The following is a 22,888-nucleotide window of genomic DNA, read 5'->3' as shown; positions in this document are numbered from 1 at the left end:
AGTTGAGTGTGGAAGGGGGGCCCTTACGCCCGGAAGGGTGGCTCCAAACCAGCACCAGTGGTTGCCGCCAGCCAGAACAGGAGCTTTGGTTTAAAAGGACAGGAGCAGGGTGACAGATGGTCTGGCAACTTGTTGGATGTCAGCAGGGTATCTCCCACAGGTCTTTCCCACAGTGAGAAGTACGGTGGAGTCATCTTGTGCCTGGCATGCTGCGGGGTGGAGGCTCCTGAGGAGCTGGAACAGGTTGGCTGCAGCTGCTGAGCCCCCCCTGGCAAGTCAGGCCTCTGTGCAGAAAGACAGGATCTTGTGGTAGGTGAGCTGGGGGGAATCTGCGTGCCCCGGGAGATTCTGCAACAGAGAGATCTGCCTCAAGGGACTTACAGGGGCTAATACTACCCCCATGCTTTTTTGGGGAGGAGGGAGGGTGGGTACTGACTATGCCTCACGGAGTACGCTTCTTCTTCTTCTTCTGCCTATAAGACAGGTGCTCAAGTGGAGGGCAGTGGCTGCAGATGAGAGATGCTGCAGTGGCTGGCTTAGCAGAAGTCCCCCCTCTCCGTACCTTGTCCAACAAAACCTTGGGAGTGTTGCATAGAAAAAGCGGCTCTTCCCTCTGGTTCGTTGCAGTCAGCTCTGGCACTTCCAGCTGGAACTCTGGAGGAAGGGGGAGATGAGGAAAGGGTGGATGAGCCCGCCAGCAGCAATGTGACCCCAGGGAATTCAAGACATGAAACTAACCAAAGTTTCCACCGTTAGATGCCCAGTTTGCTTGACTACAAGGCAGCTATTTCCCCCTGGTGTGCAGGAACGTACCTGGCAGAGAACTCTGGGCTGGCATCTGTGAGGGTGTGTATTTCCACACTTTGAGAGAAGAATCCTCGCTGCAGGTCTGAAGCCTGAGCAGGTGCTGGGCCTGGGCTTTCCTGCGGATGGGGATCCGGCTGGGCCGAGGTACAAGCATCTCCAGGCTGAGGGAACAGCAAAAGTGGGGGCACTGGGACAACTGGTCCTGCTGTTAAGGCAACAGCTGGAGCTGGGAAGGCTGTATGGACCTGAGGAGGTGTACATTATTCAGTTCTGGCTGCTTGGGTGTGGAGAAGGAGATGTGGGAACGCACAATTCCCAAGCATGGCCCTTTCACAGAGTCGGGCACAAAAGAGAAGTAAAATAGCTCCCTCTGTGGGGCACCCCCCCACACACTGGACATGAACACTTGATGGCTCTTGCCACACATCCATTACCTGGGTGGCTGTGGTAGTTTCTCACTGTTCAGTTTCCTGTTCAGATTCTGTGGGGAGAGAGAAAAGTCATGAGGGAGGCATCGCACGAGCCAAGCAGTTTAGGGTCAGGAAGCAATTTTCCTCCAGGCCAGACTGGCCAGAGATCCTGCAGGTTGTTTTTCTTTCTCCCAACTTCTGGGTGTGGAGTAGGGGGTCACTGGGGATGGGGAGGAGGTAGTTGTGAATTTCCTGCAATGTGCAGGGGGTTGAACTAGATGACCCAGGTGGTCCCTTCCAACCCTATGCTTCTAAGCACTTTGCTTGTAGACTGTCTGGGTGCTTTGAGCTATGAGGAGCAGAGCAGTAGGAATGGGAGGGGAGGCAGCTGGAAGCTTTATCTTGGGGCAGGGGGAAAGAATGGAAGCCAAGGATCATGTTTCTTGGAAAGGACACTGGTGGCATGGAAGGGGAGCCAGGCAAGGAGGCCTTTGCCTGGCAACTACCTGCCCCTTCTGAACCAAGCTGAAGCCTTTCCTGTGGCTTCCTCTCCTGGAGGAGAGCTGTCAGTCAAGCTAAGGAGGCTGGTGTTGTAAAGCAGACTCCATCCCCCTTCTCCCTTTACCTGGAGCAGTGCAAGGCTACAAGGTGGATGGCCCTGTAGCTCCTCTCTGGGGTGCTCTGCCTTTTGCAGTCCACGGCAGGTAGCTGCTAAGGTATTTGCCTTGGTGCCCACAAGTAGTCCACGGTGGCTGGACCCTGAGTGATTAATGGTGGGGAGGGGAATTAGTATCGTCCCCATTTGTACCAACAGGGCATTTGTAACAGGGCTAGGATTACAGCACAGATACCTAACAAGCCCACAGTGGCTCAGAGCAGGAGAGATGCTCAGGCCAAGGGAGGCCGTGGTGTAGGCAGGGTCATACTTTGCTGCCCTTGATGCCCTGCGAAGTCATATATATTTATACCCTGTAGTATTATATCACCCCCACAGCTTCACCCACAAGTCACTAGGCCGGAGAGCAGTTAGCTTTAGCCTCTCCAATGAGCACAGGTTATGCTTGCAGAGGCACCTCCCACCCACCACCCACCCCGTGTTCCCTGAGGTACTCACTGACAGAGCTGGACATTCAGAGTTCAAGGGGGAATATGCAACCAAGCCACTAGCTATGGGGAAAGCTCCTTGGAAAGTACAGTCAGAATGTACTGCCTTAACACAGTCTCACACCCTCACCCCATGTGACAGCTCTAAACAAATATGGAACAGGCAAACTGGTGCATATACTGAGCTGGCGGCCCTTCCTCTGCCTAGGCTGAGGCTGCGACGGTTTCCCTCCTTTTCAAGGTGTTACTTGCTGGTTTTCTGGAGCAACTCCAGGGCAGGGCCTATGAAGAAGAGGCAGCGGAACAGTGTGGCTGGCAAGAGCTTGCCCCACATACCAGCAGGGCTGCAAACTGCTGCCTGCCATCCCCTGCATTATTTTTTCCTTGCAGCGATAATCTGAGTAGCTGCACCTGAAAGAGTGGCCATTTCTGCATGGGAGGTTTTGCCTTTGATTTGCTGCTCTCTAGATGCACATTTTCCCCATCCATATTCTCAAAATTGCACGGGGGATTATTTTTGAGTTCTGAGAATTTGGATGGGAAAAATGTGCATCTAGAGCGCAGCAAATCCTCCCATGCAGAAATGGCCAGTGTGAATGGTCTAGTGTGAGATTCTGTGTGGTGGGAAGACACTGAAATAAAAAAGGCCTTGAAAGAACCATTAAGACCTGCTTCTGGGGGGCGGGGTATGTGTCAGAATACCGATGGACAGCTTGTTTCGCAAAGACACCTCTGCTGAAATTGACGCATAAGAGCGCTGTTCTAATGGCCTTTGCAGCAGGTCTAAAGTGCCCCATACTGTGTGGTGGTTTTACCTTCCAGTGTGCTTCTTGCAAGGCCTTTCTTCACTGTTCTCCCACCACAGGCAACCTTAAGCCAAAGGACTGGACTGTTTGCACTCTTTTGCCTGTACCACTTGGGAACCTACCTTCCAGCGCTCAGGCACAAGACTGGCTCTTCTCTTGAACGAGAGGCAGTACAGCAAATTTTAAGGGGACGAATTGGAAACTGTTCTTTTTGTCCGCTGGAGGGACAGGGGAGGGGAGATTAATATGTTTGCATGAACGTAGAACCCTTGACACAGGAACCGGCTAGCCTGACCCAGGAAACGCAGCTCCGTAATACTCCTTGGAGGGCTGGAGGAGCACGATCCTCATTCCTAAGGGGATGTTTTCGGCTCCCCAGCTTGGGAGAGTTCAGCCTGGCAGAGACTTCTGTGGTGCTCCATGAGCCATCAGTATCCACCCGGCATCATTCCCCAAAAGCCCAACTCATTTTCCATACTGGAGAACAGCCACCAAGAGACGCCCCCCCCCCCCGAGAGCTCCAGCTAGTTGCGTAGTAAGGGGGAAATTTTAAAAGAACGACTGAATGAAGGATTCCCTACAGAATAATTTCCTCTTAGAAGTTTCACACTTCTTTTAGCCGAGTATTGTTCCAGGTATCAGTTTTTTTTAAAAGCACGGAAAAAATCCTTTCAATCATGTGAAACTGAGCAAATGACCGTCTAAAATTAGAGAGGACAAGCCAATAGGAAGCTTTGATCTCGCCAAAGCAAAACGTTTGATTTAAAAGAAGAAATGGAATGCGTTTCTCCCTCAGTCTTGATTGACAGGCAGAAATACCTCGGAGACGCCTGACTTTCTCTTTAAAACGGATTGTTATGACCACATTTCTTTTACTAAAGGTTTTACAGCATGTTGTTGGGCAGTAAGGCAGGGAAGTCTGGAGACAGCAGCGCATGCCCTGCTTTACAGACCACCAACTGGGAAATACAGCTGAATTGCACTGAGCTGTCCTTTTCATATCACCCCCAAGGGGTCTATTTCTGACTGGAAGCCGTGAGGCAGAATCTACTTTGGCAATCCCTGTTTGGTTCGTGTCAGACCAGCATCAGTGAGTCACGCTTTAAGTACCTATTTGACGGTTGAAAAGAACACATGGCAAAGGCTGTCACCATGCTGGGTCCTTGTTCTAGCAATTGTTTCCTGGAAGATATTTTAAAGATCTTGCACAAAGTATTCCCAAAGTATTGTTTTGTTTTCTGAGACGACCCTTGTTTTCAGTCAATCCTTTAAGACAAACTGAATAAGTATTCTGGGGTGCAACACTCACAGGGAGGCGCTAGGAGAACAGCAGGCCAGCATGCGTAATACTAGGAGCTACACCCTGTCATCTGGAAGCGAAGCAGCAGCCTCCGAGACAGCACTCGGCTTGATACCTTTACCACCATGGGGTGTGTGTGTGTGTGTTGGAAGAACTGGAGAAGCCTGAATGCTAGGTGGGGGCTGCAGCTCAAGCAGCAGTTGCACAATTGGCCCCGTGTTCTAATCAGAACCACAAAGACGCAACAGGGATCAGGGGTACTAAGGTGGTGAGACTTAAGAACAAGAGCAGTACAGGTAGTGAGTAGCAGACAGTTGACTAAACGGGGAGAGGTCATCTCCCCCTGTGCACAAACTCAGCAGCTGTCAGCAAGGGGACCTGAAGATAGGAGGAAAAAACCGCTGCCTGGTAGGGTGATAAAAGTTGCGAGCCGCCGGAGGCAGAGACAACCCATGATGGGCAGGAGCCTGTGGATACAGCCCAATACAGATTTGCTGTCTAACAGGGTAGGCACCTGGTGCAGGGAAAAGGAAACCGTGGACTTTGCTCCAGTGGGAGCGAAGGTTAACTTGGCGGAGAAGATGGATGGAATAACCACCACCTTGACACATGAGGAAAGGTGGGGTAAAAATGTTGAATAAATGCACTTGTGGTGGAGCTGGAGAGTAAGTGGCTGGGGCCTGTGCCAGCCAAGTAAAAATATAATCTGCCCCACAGCTTCTCTGCATTTGCTTAATATCCTACTACCTTTGGTAGGAAGAGAGCTACCTGCCCTCCCTCCTGGCAAAGAGGTTTGGCTCAGCAAGGAGAGAAAGTTCAGTGGGCTGACCTTGGCTGTCAGCAGCCACATGCCTTGGCTACCCAGCTGGCACTAGCAGCAACTCTGAACTAGCAGGGATCTCCCTGTTAGTATTAAGTCCGCAACAGCGAGTAGGCACACAGCCTGTTGCCCTTGGCTTCCCTGGTGGCTGAGTCACCCAGACAGCAGCAAATCTGCTCAGGTTTCTGTTGCAGTCTTTGACCCCAGGAAGAGAGTGAGGGTAGGTGCAGGTAGAGGAGGGAATACGAACCTGACATGCTGAGCGTGGCTGAGAGGGGGCAGGGGCTGAGACTGGGAGGCAGCTGGAGGTGGGAGACTGTCCGGCCCGAGGGAGGGAGAGGCGGAGGCACCTGGATGCCGCTCACCGCGGCTCGCAGCAAGGTCGGATGCTGATGGCGCTGCTTCTCCTGGACTCGAGGCTCTACGTGGAAGAAGGGACAAGCAAAAGGCCAGGTGAGAGCAGCCGTCTTCCTGCCCCCCCTCTGCTCTCCAAGCTCCCTCCTCCTCTATAGAGCTGGCCCAAATGGGTGGGCCCTTTTGGCTGGAGCACAACGTGAGCGGCAGGCACAGTCAACAAAGAGAGGAAAGAGCCACTCTCCTGTCTCAAACCCAGGCCATCTCCAGATGTTTTAGATCAGTGTTCAATTCAGGAGGAAAGGAGGAGCCAGCTGTCCTGTTTCTTCAACACACAGGACCAAGTAGCAAGAGCAAATAGAGCAAACTGGGCTCAGAGCACCCTCGAACGTGGAATAGACAATCAGGCAAGGCTAACAGCCTTAAGAGGGGTAAAAGGTCCGGGCTCTGATGCACTTTACTGTCAGGCCGGAGCTCTCTGCAGCATGAGTGGGTCCCTGGCAGTCATGCCAGCAGGGGGACGAGCTTCCTCACTGGCAAACGGAAGAATTCCTCCCTTCCCTGTTCTGCCTCCAGTGTGACCCGGTCAACTTTGATCCAACCCAGGCGGTGTTTTGGAGGCTCTGAACAGTTGCAGGCTACTGAAACCTGGAAAGCACAGTGAGTTTGCGAGCCCCGTTCCCCCACCACCACCCGCAGCACTGTTCAACAAGAACGAACGTGGTGATACACCAAGGCGCCTCGTAAGAGAATGAGCTGGTAGGCAGGTGCAAGAGAGCAGAGCGTGGATCGTCCTGTGGTGTGTCACAGGATCCTGCTGCAGGAGCTGGTCAAAGGGCCCCGACGTCTACCTCGGGCTGTGCAAACCCCACCCCCACCAGCCGATGTGCCGGCTAGACCATTTTGCTTGGCCCACAGGGCTGGTTTTCTGCCCTTGAGGTGATGGCAGTTCCACTGGGGCCTGCAGGGTGGGAGAAGGCAAGGGTCTGGGCCCGTTGAGACCTTGTCTGGGTGGGAGGCATGCCCCCTGAGATGCAGGCAGCAGCACTGCTGGGCTCCGCTTGCTCCCTGTGTGGCTTGAGGCCGAAAACAGGCTGTGTGCGTGCCCCCTCCACCCCTGGCACGCCGACATCTTCACGGGGAACTGTCTTTTTCTCTAAACCAGGGCTGGGTCAAAAAGGTCGCCTACCTCTGCTCTACAGCAACAAAGGGAGAAATGAGGGGGGACGGTTCACACTATGCTCTGTCCATTCATGCTCTGAGCAAGAGAGATCTTCCTCCTCTCTCAGTGGTCATTCTTCACGAGTGTGCTGACACTGCCAGACTGGGGTTGGAGTAGACTGAACTGGGCTAGGTGGCCTGACTGCGTGAAGCAGTGGTCTGTGCGCCAATCTCTCTACCCGACAGGCAAGGCCGGAGCTGGGAATCCCCTGGGCACAGCAGGGGTGGAGCCATTCCAACAGGCAAGCGGAGGCAGGGAGAACCGTTCACATGAAGTGGTGTCTTGGAGCAGAGGCTTTTTGCAAGTGGCTGGATTCAGGAAGGGGGGAACTGACTGTGATGGGGGTCCTGGCGCAGCTGAGTGCCCCTGGAGACACCAGTCAGTGGGTTTCAGGCCCAGGCTTAGGGCTTGAACTGGGGAAGCCCTGCGAGCTCCAAAGGTAACTAGATGTCCTTGGTCACATCACTCTTTCAGCCTCACCTACTTTGCAGGACTGCCGTAAGGATACATATGCTCCCTCCCTTGGAGGGAGGAACAGGGAAAGGTGTATAGGGGATGCATGGGGGGAAGAATGAGGGAGACTAAGGAGCAGCAGAACCTGGGGGAAGGTGCTGGAAATGCAGTGGAAGGCAGCATGGTGGTGTGTTTAGAGCATTGGACTAGGATGTGGGGGACCCCGGGTCTGAACCCCCACTCGGCCATGAAAGCTTGCGGGGTAACCTTGAGCCAGCCGCACCTGCCTCCCAGGGCCACTGTTGTGAGGGTAACGATGTAAGCTGCTTTGGGTCCCCAGTTGGAAGAAAAGTGGACCATAAATAGCTACATAAAAATAATAACCCCACAGCCATGTTCCAAAACAGTCATCCAGTATGCCAATTTTGAAACTGAGCTGCTGAAGAATTGCCTCTTTCCCCCCAGGACCAACTGGCCATTCCTCAGGTGTGGGGGAAGCACAAGCTTTGCTGCCCTGCGCAGGCTGCCGAAGCCTGACCTCTCCCAAGGCTGGGAAAGAGGAAGGGGTGCTCAGTTTGACAGATGGACAGTTTTCACAAGATGCGTGGGCTCCAACTTTATTTCTTGAGAAAGGTGTCATTTGATCAAGGGTGCCACGGTCGGCAACAGATCCACTCCCACATCCACTGGATCACTCCTGCTATGGATCCATCGGGCAGCTTACCTCGTACGAGAGCCAGCACCCTCGAGACCCCTTTCTGGGGGCTCTGGCCCATGCCCGCAGGGGCAGGAGACCGCGAGCCGCTGAAGGTGAAGCTAGGCGAGGTTTTGACTTGGGGAGAGGTCTGCTGGCTGCTGTTGCTCCCGCTGGTGCCATTGCTGAAACTCCTGGTCCGGTACAGAGAATTCTCGGAACTGGAGGCAGAAAGCGCGCTGGGAGGAAACGGGAAAAGGCCGCGTAAGAGCTGGGGCAACCATCCCTGAGCAACGTGTTTTGCCTTCTGGCATAACACACAGGATTTCTGGAACTAGACCCACCCTCCTGAATTTACCTTGTGTTCTCCCCCTCAACATCTCTGCCAAAGGTGAAGGTGCTAGGATTCTCACGTGCAGTTCCATGCATTCTGCATGTCAGGGTCTGAGGACTGATACACTAATCTAATATTGGCATCAGAAGAAGAATGCAACAGGGCATCTCTGACTCCCCACTGAAACTACATGCAGGGCATGAGTGTTTCTTAAAGCAGCCGCTCCTCCTTGTCTCAAATTAGCTATTCAGGGAACAGCGTCACCCTCACAACCCCCGTGTGCAGTGATGGGCCCCCACAAGGGACTACTCAGGTCCAGGCTGGTAAAGGGAGGAAAGCAACACCTGCCTCAGGAACCTATTCCCCGCAACCACAGCCAGCTTTCAGGTTCTCTGTGCCTCCAGAGATAAACAAATCCAACCCACCCACCACGATAAACCGCTGCTAGGAAGAAGAGGGCTTTTTGCTCCGCCTGCCACATGCAATAGCATGCTAGGCAAGGGCTTGGTTCTGAACATGCTCAGAAAAAAGACCTACGCAGTCATCTTCCAGAACTGCAGGTGGCTGGCTGCACCTGCTGAACAGCACAGCAAAGCCTTGAAAGTGGGTTGGCTGGGGAGGGAAGAGACACATGCACAGGTACGACAGGGTCTGAGTGGCTCTGCGAGAAAGAAATCCAAGCCCCCCCTCCTTTTCTGACTGCTCTGAGAAGCAAAGGGAGAAATCCCTGAAGGACAGCCGCCTCACACCAGGCCCCCAGCCCAGTCTCTTACTTGCCCCCCTTGGGTGGGGTTTTGTTGCCCTTCCTCCGGCTGCAGCCTGCCAAGCCCCGCATGCTGCGCACATGCTTCAACATCCAGGCTCGCAGGTTGCTGAGGCAGCTGTGTTCAGACAGGACAATCCGCGGCCAGGGGTTGCATTCCGCCATGTCCAGCACTGCGATTGCCAGCGCCCTTCCAACCTGGGTACGGCAAGAGACGTCACTAGACTCCGGGGTATTTTGGCCAAAGGGTGTGTTTTCTAGGCAGGGTGGAACTGGAAGAGCCAAGGAAAGCCCTGCGGAGAAGCAGTTGGTAGCCCTTTCTCTTCAACAAGAGACAGCAGGAAGTGTCAAGGGTCCTTAGCCAGATGTTCTGATGGCCCATTTCTGTCCTGCCCTCCTTTTATTGCCTGCTGAGACTGAGGCAGTAACCCAAGGTTATTCAAGGATTAGCCCTCAGCCCATCAATCAGCTGACATTTATGAGATACTGCTGGCAGCTGATGATGCCCCAGTATGAGATGCCGTATCTCTTATGCTCCTGCCTATGTCCTTTCATGCCCTTTCATAAAGGAATATGCCAGTGGAGAAACCACAGAGGCAGCTGGGAGAAGCAGAAGCTCGATACAATGATCAGAGAAGTGTGTCAGGCCTGGAGAAACTCATGTGGACTGGGTCATTCATCAGTGGCCTCTGTAGATATGACACTGCTTGAGCTTCCTGATATTTCTTTTTTTGGGGGTGGGGTGGGGAAGCCACTGACTGGAGAAGTCTGTTCAACTCCTTTGCTTTCTGTCCAAAAGTCTCTCTTGGGGGAGGTCAAGGTATCATTGGTACGGGGAGGGGCTGTGGCTCAGTGGTAGAGCATCTGCTTGGCATGCAGAAGGTCCCAGGTTCAATCCCCGGCATCTCCAGTTAAAGGGACTAGGCAAGTAGGTGATGTGAAAGGCCTCTACCTGAGACCCTGGAGAGCTGCTGCCGGTGAGAGTAGACAATACTGACTTTGAAGGACCAAGGGTCTGATTCAGTATAAGGCAGCTTCATGTGGTAGGATGCTGGGCACTGAGTGATCTACATTTGGTGCTCCTGAGATCCAGGCTGTATGTGGCATACCAATGTTTTGTGGGCCACAAAAACAGGAGGCTTACAAGGCACCCGGCAGCCACAATAGAGGAAACGTGTGACACAGAACAGGGTACAGGTTGGACAGGCCTTGACAGGCCTCCCTTGATCTTATCCCGCACAGGGTCTAATCCTCAGCCTTCCTTAGGAAGGCAATTCCTTTACATCTTGGGAACAGCAGCACCCGTCTAACACCCATAGTATCGTACCTAGAGAGACAGATCAGGAAAAGATCAACCTCAGCCCCCTGGGAAAGATTTCTCTGAGATCCAACAGCCAGAGGCCTTTCCAGAAATCTTCTCACGATGGCAGCTAAAGCAAGATCTGCCATGGGTGCATCAAACCTCGTGTCCCAAAGTCACAGGGCCAGCAAGAGAACTCAGGAATCCTGACCCACAGGTTGTGCTGAGTCCTGGTCTGGTCATCAGGCTGGGACAAATGATAGATGGGGGCAGGGGAGGTATTACTCAGCAAACATGAGTAGATTCTGCCACTGACTAAGCAAACCATCTGGCTATGAGTCTTGTATTTCACCAGCTCCTCCGTACGCGGCATCTGTCCTCAAAATATTACACTCCCATTTCCTGTTAGGCAGGAGGGACTTTCCTGGATGTGACCAGCATTATTGGGAGGGGCTTCCACCCTGCCCTGGAGCAAACCCGGGGAACTATACAGCTTACCTAGCATTACTGGGGTGGGGGAGAAGAGAGAGGAGGAGACGGGTACCTGCTCAAACAGCTCCATGGTGTACTTAGAGGGGAATGTTGGGAGAGGAGGAGGGGTGGCCCGCCCGTTGTCATGGCAGGCTGCCGGAACAGTGTTCACTGATCGCCCTGTGTTGTAGTTGCACTCCAACGTGTAGCTGGAAAACAGAGACAAAGGCCGTCACTACTGGCACAAGAAAAAGAATTCTGCCAGCTACCAGGATGCGGAGAGTGATCGCATCAGAGATGGAGGATGGAGAAAAAGACAGGGGCCCCTCCCAGCTGCTCCAGGGCAGAAAGAGAAAGGTTAACACCACCTAAAGCAGGGGTGGGGAACCTTTTTCCCACCAAGGGCCATTTGAATATAACATCATTCGTGGGCCATACAAAATTATCAACTTAAAAATTAGCTGACCAAGCCCCAAGCAGGCAGCTGCCCCAGATGACCTGCCTCCCACGCAGGCAAGCATCCAACCAGTGGCGTGCTTGCCCACCTGGTGGCACAGGATGGTCTGTTGCACCAGCCAGGCGTAGCAGTCCAGCCACACGCCAGAGTTGCTCCTGCTACGCATGGTTGGGGCCAGATTCTACAGCCGGCTCCTGCTACCTCCACCTACAGGGATGAAATGAGGACGCACTGGCTAAGAACTCACTCCCCGCCCCCCCCCCCCCCGCGCGCATTCTGGCCCTGCCTCCTTTAACCCCTCCATTGTCACCACTTCCAGCCCCAGCCCTCTTGTAGTACAGAGGGAATACGTTTCTCCATGGCCCAGGTGGGAAAGGGTTAACAGTTTCTTGGGCGGTTCTAGCAGCTCCATAGCTAACGACTCTTCTGCAAGGGGGGAAAAAGGTTCATTTTCTCGGCAAAACACACTCACATCTGCCTTGAATAGAGGCTATTCCTGTCCACGGGGGGGGGCGAATTGCCTGTCTTAGATCCTTCTGCACTAGAGTTCTGCCAGGACCCACGAAGGGCCAGACCAAATGATTTCGCGGGCCTTAAATGGCCCCTGGGCCTGACGTTCCCCACCCCTGACCTAAAGGATCCACATGTGATCACGCGCCTTAGGACTGCTCAGATTTGCCCTCCTGCCGAAATGGACTGAGCCAGGTCTGACCTGACCCACCTTGAGTTTACCCTGCCCACCCCAACCCAAACACAGCACTGGCTTCAATTTGCAAGGATCCTTTAGAGAGCAACTCTCCTGAAAAAAAAACATTAAGGGAGGTGGAGGAGACTGTGATCCTCTTGGGAAGAGTAGTTCCATGAGCCAGGTACCGTAAGGTGTTCCTTCTCTCTGGCCTGAGTCTTCCCCATGGCAACAAAGCCTGGCCCTCTGCCAGAGATGGGTGGATTCTGCTAGTCTGCAACTCCACTGGCCAAGTACTGCATCCAGCTTGAGGAGCAAGACTGAGCAGCCTAGGAATCTCAGCTTTTGCCCTGCACCCGCAGACCTAGTGAAATGTTAGAAGCCAGGAAAGTAGGCAGGCGAAGGTACAGGCTTCTTCCATCTCCATCACTTCTAGAGGAGCATCATGCAAGCAACAGGACTATTTAGAGTGCATAACAATCAGGGTTCTGAGGACCAGGTTTTAGGACTGCCTTCTAAAAACCAAAGCTGCCCAGGGGTTGTGCATGTGGAAGGAGCAAGCAGATAGAAATTCAGCGGAACCCCACCAGGGCACATACCTGTGAATGATGCCCGAGGCCTTGTAGATGGCCACCCGCCCACTGCCCTCCTTAGATTGTCCGTCCCGCTTGTCTTTGGCGTACATGTTCTTCTCCGAGAAGTTGCAGCCCGCAAAGTCAAAGTGAGCTGAGTTCAGGGAGATGAGTTTAGGGAACAGCATGTTCTCAACCTGCAAGATCAAGCAGAGAGGTTGGGGCAAGCACTGCAGAAGCAGACAGACAACCTCCCCCCCGGGGAGGTGTGGGTGGCAAGGAAACAACAATCAAAAGAAACTGAAGCCAGCCAAGAGGTGGCCTGTCACAGAGAGGGAATCGCAACCAACTTGGTGACGGCTGGAAGGTACCTGCAGAAGATGCTTATCAGGCATCCAGTGCTAGAGCCAGCAGCATCAGCAGCCACCGGTGAGGCACAATGGCCGGCCACCATCTCCAGCTCAGCCAGCCTCAAGCAAGAGCCTTCTAACTGCTTCGGCCCATCCCTCATATTTTTCTGGCTCTCACGTTTCCTGGGGAGCCAGTGTACATGTACCATGGAGAAATGGCCACTAGGCTGGAGTGCGGATGGCAAAGAGGTGGAGGGATCACAGATCAGTCAAGGGACTGTAGTGGTCCCAGAGCCCTCCAATGAATGAGCCACAGGAGACTAAACAAGTTATGTGGTCAAGCACAGCATCACCTTGGAAAGCACTCCTTTGACCCAGCCACCCCGACCTTCTAGCGGACGTGGGGATTGTGCCAGGCCAAGCCTGAATTCATCCCAGGACACAAAATAATTTCTGCTAGTTGTCACATTTCTGTAGCTATATGAGTGTTCACGGGGGAGGGGGGGAGGCAATATGGTATAGCCCGATCTTGGAAACTAAGTAGGGTCAGCCCTGGTTAGTATTTGGATGGGAGATCACCAAGGAACACCAGGGTCATGATGTGAAGGCAGGCAATGGCAAACAAACCACCTCTGTTAGTCTCTTGCCTTGGCTGTGACTACACACACACACACACACACACATTTACACAGAGAGAGCCAACAGCCTCTAGGCAGTGATACGACTGCACCACATGAAGGAGAGTAGCATAATGTGCTTCACAAGGTTCTCGTGAGGAAAAAAACAGAGGAGGGAAGAATGATGTAAGCCCTTTTGGGGTAAATAATCCCAGCCAAGCGTGTCCCACTTGCTCCTTTTGATACTGCTCTGATATAGAGCATCCTGCTGACAGACAAAGTAGCACATGGGTAGAGCACGTCACCAGGCAGGTCTCGCAGACTCTGACTGGCCCCTGGACATTCCCACCACTCCTCACCTGGTAGGCCTCATCAGACATGTTGTTCCCGTACATGAAGCAGCCACGCTTGGAGGCATGTCCATGGAGATCGACATAGTAGGCTAGTCCGCTCTCCTGAGGTGGGATGGTTTCTGGGAAGGACAGTAGGCTCTCTGCTTCGTTGTCAAAGTAGTCGGGTGTTGGGTAGTCACAGAGGATCCAGGAATCCTGGTCCTTGCTCCCCAGTGCCTCGAGGTCCTGAGACGGGGGGACGCAGGCATCTCTGAGACAGTTGCGGAGGTTGTTTGCTCTCTCCAGCTTGGAAAGGGGGGCCTCCTCAGCGGGTAGGCCATTGCGCACAAAATGCTGATTCGTCACCTTTGTGCCAAGGGGGGAAACGTGGGTCTGCCAGTCAGGGGAACCGGGGTGAATGCGGCTGTGAACATGGTGGTAGAGCATGACGGCCTTGGCTCCGTATACAGCAGGGTGCAATACTGCATCGGGGTTCAAATACTGGCGGTTGAGGTTTACTCCACGGGAGTCTGTCCTGTGGGAAAGAGAGGGAACAATCTGGGAATCAGGCTGGATGAAGGCACCTTCGTCCTTGACGCTGGGCACGGTCGCCATCCCAGAGTCTACGCGGGACCTGCTGCAAAGGTGAGACAATACAGCCACTGCCCCTGAGCCAAATAATGTCAAGCCCATCATTACTTAGCAGCCTGACCCAGAGTGTCCTGTATCAGGAGCCAGGAGGCCCGAGCCTCTCCTACACTCCTGCAATCAACGGAGGCAGAACTGTGACAGGAAACTGATCTGAGCCAACTGTGTTAGCGGCAGCCGATCCCAGGCCGCTAGCTGCTCTCCATCAGCCCCTGGCCTTTGCGAGGCCTCCCATAGGCATGCTGGAGTCAGGCCTCTTTGATCCATTTGCTGCAAGGGGAACCGAAACTGATCTGACCTGGAGCCTGGAAGGAAGGTCTCCGTTTCGGCGAGCGCTTTCCACAGCCAACTGGCCCCCGACCTTCTGCCTTTACTCAACCTCCGCGAGGGCTACCGTTAAACACTAGTGCACAGGCACAAAGATATTATGCCCAGCAAGACAGCCTAGGACTTGCCCCCTCCCCATACTGCCGGCTGCACATGCGCCAGTTTCACCTGCTCCCTGAGATCCAAGCGCTGGCAGCAGCACTCACCGGTAGTGGCCCCGCATCACTCCATCCGGGTTCAGCATAGGGATGAGCTTAAAAACGTACATGCGGCGCAGCATCTGGGCTCGGGGGTCCTGCTCCCGCAAGATGAACTCCAAGAAGCCATTGAAGACAAAGCTGGAGGGTGTCTCACCGGGGTGCACTCTGCTGCTGAGAAAGAACACCTGGCCGGGGGAGGGGGAAGTGAGAGAGTTGGAGAGGGGCTCCATACATTTCTTGGGAACCATGAGGGGGAAGAGATCTGCTTCCCTACTCATTTCTCCCTCCCCCCGCCACCATATGCCTTGGCTGGCATGGGCCAAAGTACACCCCATTGAGCTTGTCAAAGCTGCAAAAACCACTTGCAGCATTTAGCTACTGGTTTGTGGCTGTTTCTATGGAGTGGCGATTTTCATCCCCTCCAGCTGGTTCCTGAGCACACACCCACCTGGGTGCCTAAGCAAAAGCCTCCCGTGATGGGTCATTCTGTGCCTCGCGCACAACATCCCCCTGCTGGGACAGCACACCAACTCACTCTCTTTCTCACAAAGCGGTGAGGTCGGGGCGTGTTCTGGTCAGGGAACAGCCTTTCCAGCCGGGCCTCCCGCTCTTCCAGCATGCCGTGGCATGATGTGATGGTTAACAGGTCCACGCGGAGCTTGTCCAGGGAGAAGCAGAGCAGCTCCCGATGGTAATAGATGGTATCGAGAGAGCTGGAGAGGATGCGCGAGTTCCATCAGAGTGGGTCGGTGCCTGCTCAAACAGTACCACCCTCCAGCTCTGCTCACCTAGCCTCAGGCATCTGTCTGAACCTACCCAGCCAGCAATAACCCACAAGGCTAGAAGGAAGCCCCCAAGGGGGGAGGGAGGTTGAGGGCTGACTGGCTCATCCTGCCTTATGCTTGCAGAATACAAGCCCCCTCTCTATTGGTTCTTGATGGGAGACAGAGGGGAAGGAAGCTGAGCCCCTGGAAGACAGCAAGGTTGGATGTTCGGAAGGGAACAGACTTCTCCCCACAGTGTGTTGGAGCTGCCCTCTTGGTGCCACTAGGCTTGCTGCTCCCAGACCTTGACTGTTTGCTACCCATCTCCCGCTTGGAGGAATCACCTGGGTCTAGGGAGGTCATCAAATCAATCACTTACGGCATATCCCTGGGCAGGGCCTCCTCCTTTCTCCCCTTTGCACGTCCTCCTCTAGGGCACTTTCTCGCTCTGTGGGCGGTGGGGTGTGGCTTCCCCTGAGTCTTTCTAGGGCCTGCGCCTGCCCTCCGACTAATTGTGCTACAACGCTGGATGCTGGTTTAAATGGACAAGTGAGTGTCCTGCTGAATTGAGCTTTCCCCCATCCTGCTGCCCACCCCTCCGCTCCATTCAGCCCTTTTCACTGGTTCAGTCCCAGCCTCCCTCTGCCCCAGCACAAACAGCAACACCAGGCCCCCAAATACCAAGGCAGGAGTTCAGCGGATGCTTTCGCGAGTCAGACGTCACTTCCTCATTTGCACTGATGATGTGAGCTCTGGCTTGCAAAAGCTTAGGATGGAATACATTTTGTTAGTCTTTAAGGTGCCATTGGACTCCTGCTTTAGTTTGCTGCTACAGGCTAACATGGCTACCCATTAGGAATTAGCAAGCCAGGAGGATTCTTTGCTTCCACTACCATCAAGGGCAGCTCCAGATGGTATGAGGTAGGAAATGAAAAAAAGCCAACAGGAATGATGACTGTGCGAAGATGTGGTAAGGAGGAGGTGAAGGAACTTCTCTTCCTGTTCAGATCATCCTTATTCCTACAAAAACTCATGCCCAGCTGGTTCAAAGAGGAAGCCAAAGAGGTACAGGCCTGAGTGGCAAAGGAGGCGATAATTCCTAGACTCAAACCCTGCCAAGCCGGCACACCTAGACCAGAGCACACCTAGACCAGAGATGACTTCTGAGTTTGCTGTTCGCTTGGCAGTGGCTGCCACAGATATCCAAATGTTTCCTGAATCAAAGCAGAAGGGGAATAGAACAAGGGAGTCCTGCTAGGGCAGATGGCTATCATCTACCCTCTCATCCAGATAAAGCCAGCTCTCCTTCACACAATTCCCAGTTAATTTAAATATCAATGAATCACAAGCTGTGTGGATGGCCACTACCTGAGACTCGACTATGTGACAGGGGATAGGGCAGTTAGGGGAGGAAAAAAAGACTTCTGCACTCTGGCAGAATGCTTCTGAATACCAAATTCAGGAGCCAAGCTGCAGGAAGTGGCCATTGGCTTCACAGCTTCCCATAAGCATCTGGCTGGTTGTTTCTGGAGACAGGACTGGCTTGAAGAAGCCTTTGGTCTGACCCAGAAGGCTCTTAGAAAATCGTCACAGCAGCCAGGGCAGCGGTGGAAAGAGAAGAACAGCAAGAACATACTGGGAAATGATATATGGTGCAATGCAAAGAATATTGAACATCAAATTTGTGGTAAGAGTCAAAACGTATGTTGTTAAATATTTTTGCCAGATAATATGCCAAAATATCTAATGAATTATTTAAGTATACATGGTGACAGCGGCAAGAGTGGAGTATGCAAGCAAGTGGAAAGCAGAAGACTGCCCAGATGTAACTGAATGGGCAAATAAAGTAACAGAATATGCAACTATGGCTAAGTTAACTTCTTTAGTGAATAACAGATCAACTGCTGATTTTTATGAAAAATGGAAAGTATGTCTTGAGTATATACTTGTTAATTGATAAAAATAACAGAATGTAAAAAATTAAGAAATATGCCACTGAATATGCAATTATATTAAAAAAGGTATAACAGGTATGTTTGTAGGTCTGTATGTTTTGTAATATGTTTGAAAAATAAAAAGTTTAAAAAAAGAAACAGAAGCAACAGAAGCCCTGCTCTGCCCTCTCTAGAAAGCCAGCCCCACCCAGCCTGAGGATGTTTCCCGGCTAGTGGACAGGGACCAAGCAGTCAGGTATCGGTCTGGCACCAAACTATTCCTCGATACACACAAAGGAAGGAAAGGCACCAAAGAGCTGCAGGCATCAGGACTGCTGTGCCTCAGACAACATTACCAAAGAAGGGGCATGTCTAGGAAGAAGGCCCCCTTCTGTCCCATGGGAACAGGTTTGACTGGCACCCACGAGTGACTGGAGGCCCTGCTCTTGCCATGATCCTCTGTGTCCCACACAAAGCTCTTGCTCTTGTTTAATTTGAGGGTGGATTATACCTAGAGTGGAGATTGCTCTGCTGCTGTGTTTTCCATTACTGTGCCAAACAAGTACACACACCAGTGATCCAGTTGGGTTCTCCAAGAACCATGAGGGAAAACACACACACAGCATCTTGGGATCAGGGGAACTGCCGGCTCATCCATAACAAGCTCCTTCCAACCAGACCCCTTCTTAGACTTCTTGCTCAGTCTCCTCCGAGACCTAGTGCTGAGCATGGGAAGGATGCGCCCCAAGCCAAACGATACAGCTGTGCAACATGACATACCACAACTACTGCATGCCAAGGAAGTACTTTGAACTTCTCATATTTTGAACTTCTCATATTTCCTCCCAACTTCTTCTTGAATCCTCAAGTCTAACCAGTCTTTGTTGCAGCTCCAGGCTGGGGTCAAGCCCCTTCTCCATTTGAGAACAGCAAACATTGGGAGGGCAATTTAAAAGGACTGGAGCTGCAGTGGCCACTTATCCAAGCTGAGCAGGATTGGCTGGAGGGGTGGGGAAAGCCTGTCCCACTACGGGGTTCACAGCTGAAACGTTTCTAAGCCATGAACACCTTTACCTAAAGGCATCACAAGAGAAATGGCAGAGCCACTGACCACCCCTCCCTTAGAAATAAGACCCTAGTATAATCAAGGCAGACAAGAACAAGCCCAAAGCCCAATCTAGGGCCCCAGCTACCCTCGTACGTATAAGGAATCCTTGCTATGGAAGCAAACCAGTGAATGGTGGAGGAACAGCTATTCAAATCACCTTGAGATGGGAGGTGGCAAGCTCTCCTTCCCTGGAGGTTTTTAAGCAGAGGCTAGATGGCCATCTGTCAGCAATGCTGATTCCATGACCGTAGGCAGATCATGAGAGGGCGGGCACCTTGGCCATCTTCTGGGCATGGAGTATGGGTCACTGGTGTGTGTGTGGGGGTAGTTTGGAATTTCCTGCATTGTGCAGGGGGTTGGACTAGATGACACTGTTGGTCCCTTCCAACTCTATGATTCTATGAATCAGGCAAAGTAGGATGGTCACAAGCATGCCCCACCTCCAATTCCCTCCTGTCACAGAGGAAGCCTCCAACGTCATCTAGCCCTGGGCCAACACCATAGACTATCCTGGCTGGACAACAGCTGCATCGCCCATCCAACTCGTCGGGCAGCTTTTTTTAGCTTCTTCCACATTGCTCACCTGCACTGTACACCCAAGAAGCATGCCAGTGCTTGGACAATCTTTACGCTGCCTGCACACAGAAACAGCAGGCTCGATCTGCAAAGAGCAGCTGCTTTTGCCTTTCTATGCAAGGAGTCCCTGGTCCGTAGGGGCAGGAAGAGAATGGGGCAGCGCCTGAAACATAGAGGTTCTTTTCACTGGCCCTGAACCACTGGAACAGGGTTAGCCGCAGGAAAACAGGAGGCTGCAGCTTTACCATCCTTAGCCGTGTGAAGAGCCCCGGGGCTCTCCAGCACCATTTGCAAGCTGCAACGTGACACTGAGCCTGGGAGATCAAGCTTTTGTTGGGTGGTCTACCTACCGCAAAAGGGGGATCAGAGGGCGAATGGGATCAGTGTTTCTATTACATTTTTTTACCCTGCCCTTCTTCTAAGAAGCTCAGGGAAGGCTTGCCCTCCTCCATTCTATCCTCACAGCCACCTTGTAAGGCTGAGAGAAAGCGAGTGATCCAAAGTAGTCTTCATGGCTGAGTGCAAATTTCCGATTCAAGTCTAAAGCTGCAACCACTATACCACACTGCCTCCCCAGTTTGATGAGTGCTGTAAAAACGATGCCATGGCTTTGGGCCCGTGGGAGCCTGTGGGCCATCCAGGGCCTCCGACCCCAGACCTGGGGCCCCTCCCACAGTGAGAAAGTGCCTGGCTGTTCTTCACATGGCAACTACTCCACCAGGCCCTTGATTGCCTAAGAGGGAGGTGGGGTTGCAGCTGCAGACCGTGCTCACCTGCTGAGAGGGAGGTATCTGCACTCTGCAAAGTGAGCGTCCAGCTGCTCCAGCATGTCCTGGCACTCTGTGTAGGAAAAGGGATAGCAGAAGGCGAAGTAGGTAGTGGCTCCTCGGCAGTCCAGGAAGCGATGCACAAAGGACAGGACGAACTGGGTATCCACCATCTGCACAAGAGGAAAAGTGGCTACTGAGTGGCCCGCTGCTCAGGCAGGATCCATGCCCACTCCCTACCCCCCAGTGCCACTGCCTGGAGCTTTAAGGGAGCAATAACCACAAGCATACTGCCAAGGGACTGCCATCCCATTGTGGCCCTGGGCTGAAGAAACCTCTCTCCCCAAAAGCCTTTGGATTAAATGCCCAGGAGTTCCTGCTCACTGCCTCCCCCTCATCTTTTCTTTGGTTTCGGAATGCCTATTCTCAACGCCTCCCACACCGACTTGTTTCTGCAGAGACACAGACGTGTCTTCAGGCTCTTTCTGGACCACTCTGAGAAGTACCTTTACAGAGGGTGAAATTTTTCGGGCCACTGCTCCCTTGGTTTCACAAACTCAACCCCAGCGCCCCCTACCCTATCCTATAAAAAGCATGATTCAAAAGAGGGGTTTGCATGATGCTCTAAAAAAGATAATAACAATACAATTTCAAAACAGTAACAATTAATTGCACATCTATTCAAAATCAAATTAAAACTTTTTACTTGAAATTTATTCAACAAAACTGATGAACTTGATCCAATGGTACCAGCTCTTCAAAGTCTGGAAAAAAATACTGATAGTTTCCACCAAATTTGCCAGCATGGTGCCATAGCTTGTTCTATTGCAAATTAATGAACAACACAGTTGAAGGGGCCCACCTCTAGCACCCCCCTGCTGCCCCCTTGCCTTTTAGTGCCCCCCTAGGTAATTCCACTGCCCCCCAGGGGGTGGTACTTCCCACTTTGGGAACCACTGCTTTAGATGGAGAAGAATTGAATCAGAAACCTCCTGGTCACAAAGCAAGCACTCTACCCGAGCCACAGTACCTCCCTACCAAACATTAAAAAAATCAGTGTGACCAAGCTGAACAGCATGACATGAAATCAAGCTGACAACAGGTTCTTCCAAGGAGCCAAAAAGATAAGGAAAAGGTTATTCTAACTCTCAGAATCATGGAAGAAGAATTCCAGCGGCGAACTACAGTGGTAAAACATCAGTGGGCTGACAGCTTTTGGAGGCAGGGCTCCTTGGTGCCTTATTTCTGCTGACTGGTGCCTACAGGCGTCACTCCTGCCTTCCCCTGCCCTGTGCAACTTGGATCGTGTAAGTCCATGGTCCACTATTCCCCTTGAAAAAAACTGAGCCCCGACCCCAGTCAAATGCTGCTTTCAGAGGCAACAGGAATGCAGGAGAGAGCCCAAGTGCAGGCAAGCTTGAACTCCCGACGCACCAATCGGGTGTTCTCCCCTGAGGGGTTCGCCACACGGATACCTCGAAGGCGGGCCGTTCGCGGACGCGCTCCCAGCGGGGCCTGATAGGCACAGTCTTGACTAAGGGGGACATCCCTTGTGAGTAGAGCTTGGTCTGCTTGTTCATGTTCACAATGTGGATCTTGATCATCTTGCCTGGCATCCCCCCCTTCACACTAAAATAAAACCAAGATCTGGGCAGGGAAGACAAGGAGAAAAAGGAGGAAAATCAGACAGGACTGCAGCCATGGCTCAGCTTCTGTTCCCCAGCTCCTGGGGAGGTCATTCGGTATATTTTCCCTTATAGTACCCCATATCGCTACTCTTAGAGAGATCCGTGGAAGGATGGAAAACCCACTTGCTTGGCAACCTGCTCTTTTTTTTTGCCATCAAGTCACAGATGATTTATGGCGATCCCGTATGGTTTTCAAGGCAAGAGGCGCTTGGAGGTGGTTTGTCATTGCCTGCCTCTGCGTCACATTCCTGGTATTCCTTGGAGATCTCCAATCCAAATACTAGCTAGGGTCAGGACTGAGAGTGTGTGAATGGCCCAAGGTCACCCAGCAAGCTTCCATGGAGGGAGTGGGGATTTGAACCTGCGTTTCCCAGGTCCTAGTCCAACGCCTTAACCACTACACCACACTGCCTCTCAACTTTCTCTCATTCCCATCAATTATACTTCATCCCAGGGACCCTCTGAAAAGGGGAAGACGAATGGCCAGGTGCCAACAACAGGGGAGTCATAGAGCTATAGAAGGCATCAACAGATACAATAAGGCAGAGGGACCAGGTCAGCCACAAGAAGCGGTCAGTCTCTAAGGGGTCTCTATGGGTTGGAGGAAGGCTTTAGGAACAGTAGCCCTGAAGGATCCATTAGTCACCAACAGCCTTGAAAGGGAATGGTTCATACCACCAGTCTTGGAAAGGGCCCTGTGAGGCCACAAGCCTAAGAGGCCCACTGTCTGTCTCTGCATCCATTTCACCTGTTTCCATTCTCATATTCTGTGCCTGCGCAGTCCGGTTTGGTCCACACGTTGAATTCATAGTCAGCGATGGGAAGGGAGCAGCCAAACACCATCGAGGAAGCGCTGCCACCATTACCAGCGCTGTCGCCTTCCCCTTCCAAGTGTTCCACCTTCTCCACGTGAGCCAAGTTTCCCGAGTCAAACTTGGAGCTGAACAAGAGGCCGCCGCAGCGTATCTCCATCATAGCCTCGCCACCAGCAGAAGGGGTTCATCCTCCTCTACGCAGCAGGATGT

The 22,888-nt window shown here is 52.6% G+C and overlaps 2 protein-coding genes across 2 annotated transcripts in view; both read right to left on the bottom strand.

Annotated features, from left to right (window-relative positions):
* The window catches only part of EMILIN1 (elastin microfibril interfacer 1), a 138,503-nt gene that overhangs the window by 42,838 nt on the left and 72,777 nt on the right, over positions 1-22,888 (bottom strand). The window lies entirely within an intron of this gene.
* AGBL5 (AGBL carboxypeptidase 5) lies at positions 185-22,888 on the bottom strand. The gene is made up of 16 exons (XM_056852378.1): positions 22,612-22,888; positions 21,651-21,822; positions 20,182-20,348; positions 15,562-15,739; positions 15,033-15,211; positions 13,879-14,386; positions 12,580-12,749; positions 10,912-11,047; positions 9,078-9,265; positions 8,001-8,209; positions 5,498-5,668; positions 1,843-1,976; positions 1,242-1,288; positions 814-968; positions 563-654; positions 185-348 (listed from the first exon to the last, which is right to left on the bottom strand). Exons 1-16 carry the CDS (start codon positions 22,836-22,838, stop codon positions 277-279), a joined length of 2,805 nt encoding a protein of 934 aa, XP_056708356.1. The 5' UTR covers positions 22,839-22,888; the 3' UTR covers positions 185-276.

This window comes from Euleptes europaea, chromosome 7 (assembly GCF_029931775.1).
Source record: "Euleptes europaea isolate rEulEur1 chromosome 7, rEulEur1.hap1, whole genome shotgun sequence".
Classification (NCBI taxonomy): Eukaryota; Metazoa; Chordata; class Lepidosauria; order Squamata; family Sphaerodactylidae; genus Euleptes; species Euleptes europaea.
This window is presented reverse-complemented; position numbering and strand designations above follow the sequence as displayed.

Coding starts and splice junctions, on each gene's coding strand:
- AGBL5 (XM_056852378.1), bottom strand. CDS start 22,838: ATGATGGAGATACGCTGCGGCGGCCTCTTGTTCAGCTCCAAGTTTGAC. Junction 21,823..22,611: donor GAATATGAGAATGGAAACAG/GTGAAATGGATG, acceptor TTCCCTGCCCAG/ATCTTGGTTTTATTTTAGTG. Junction 1,977..5,497: donor AGCCACGCTCAGCATGTCAG/GTTCGTATTCCC, acceptor TTAATCACTCAG/GGTCCAGCCACCGTGGACTA.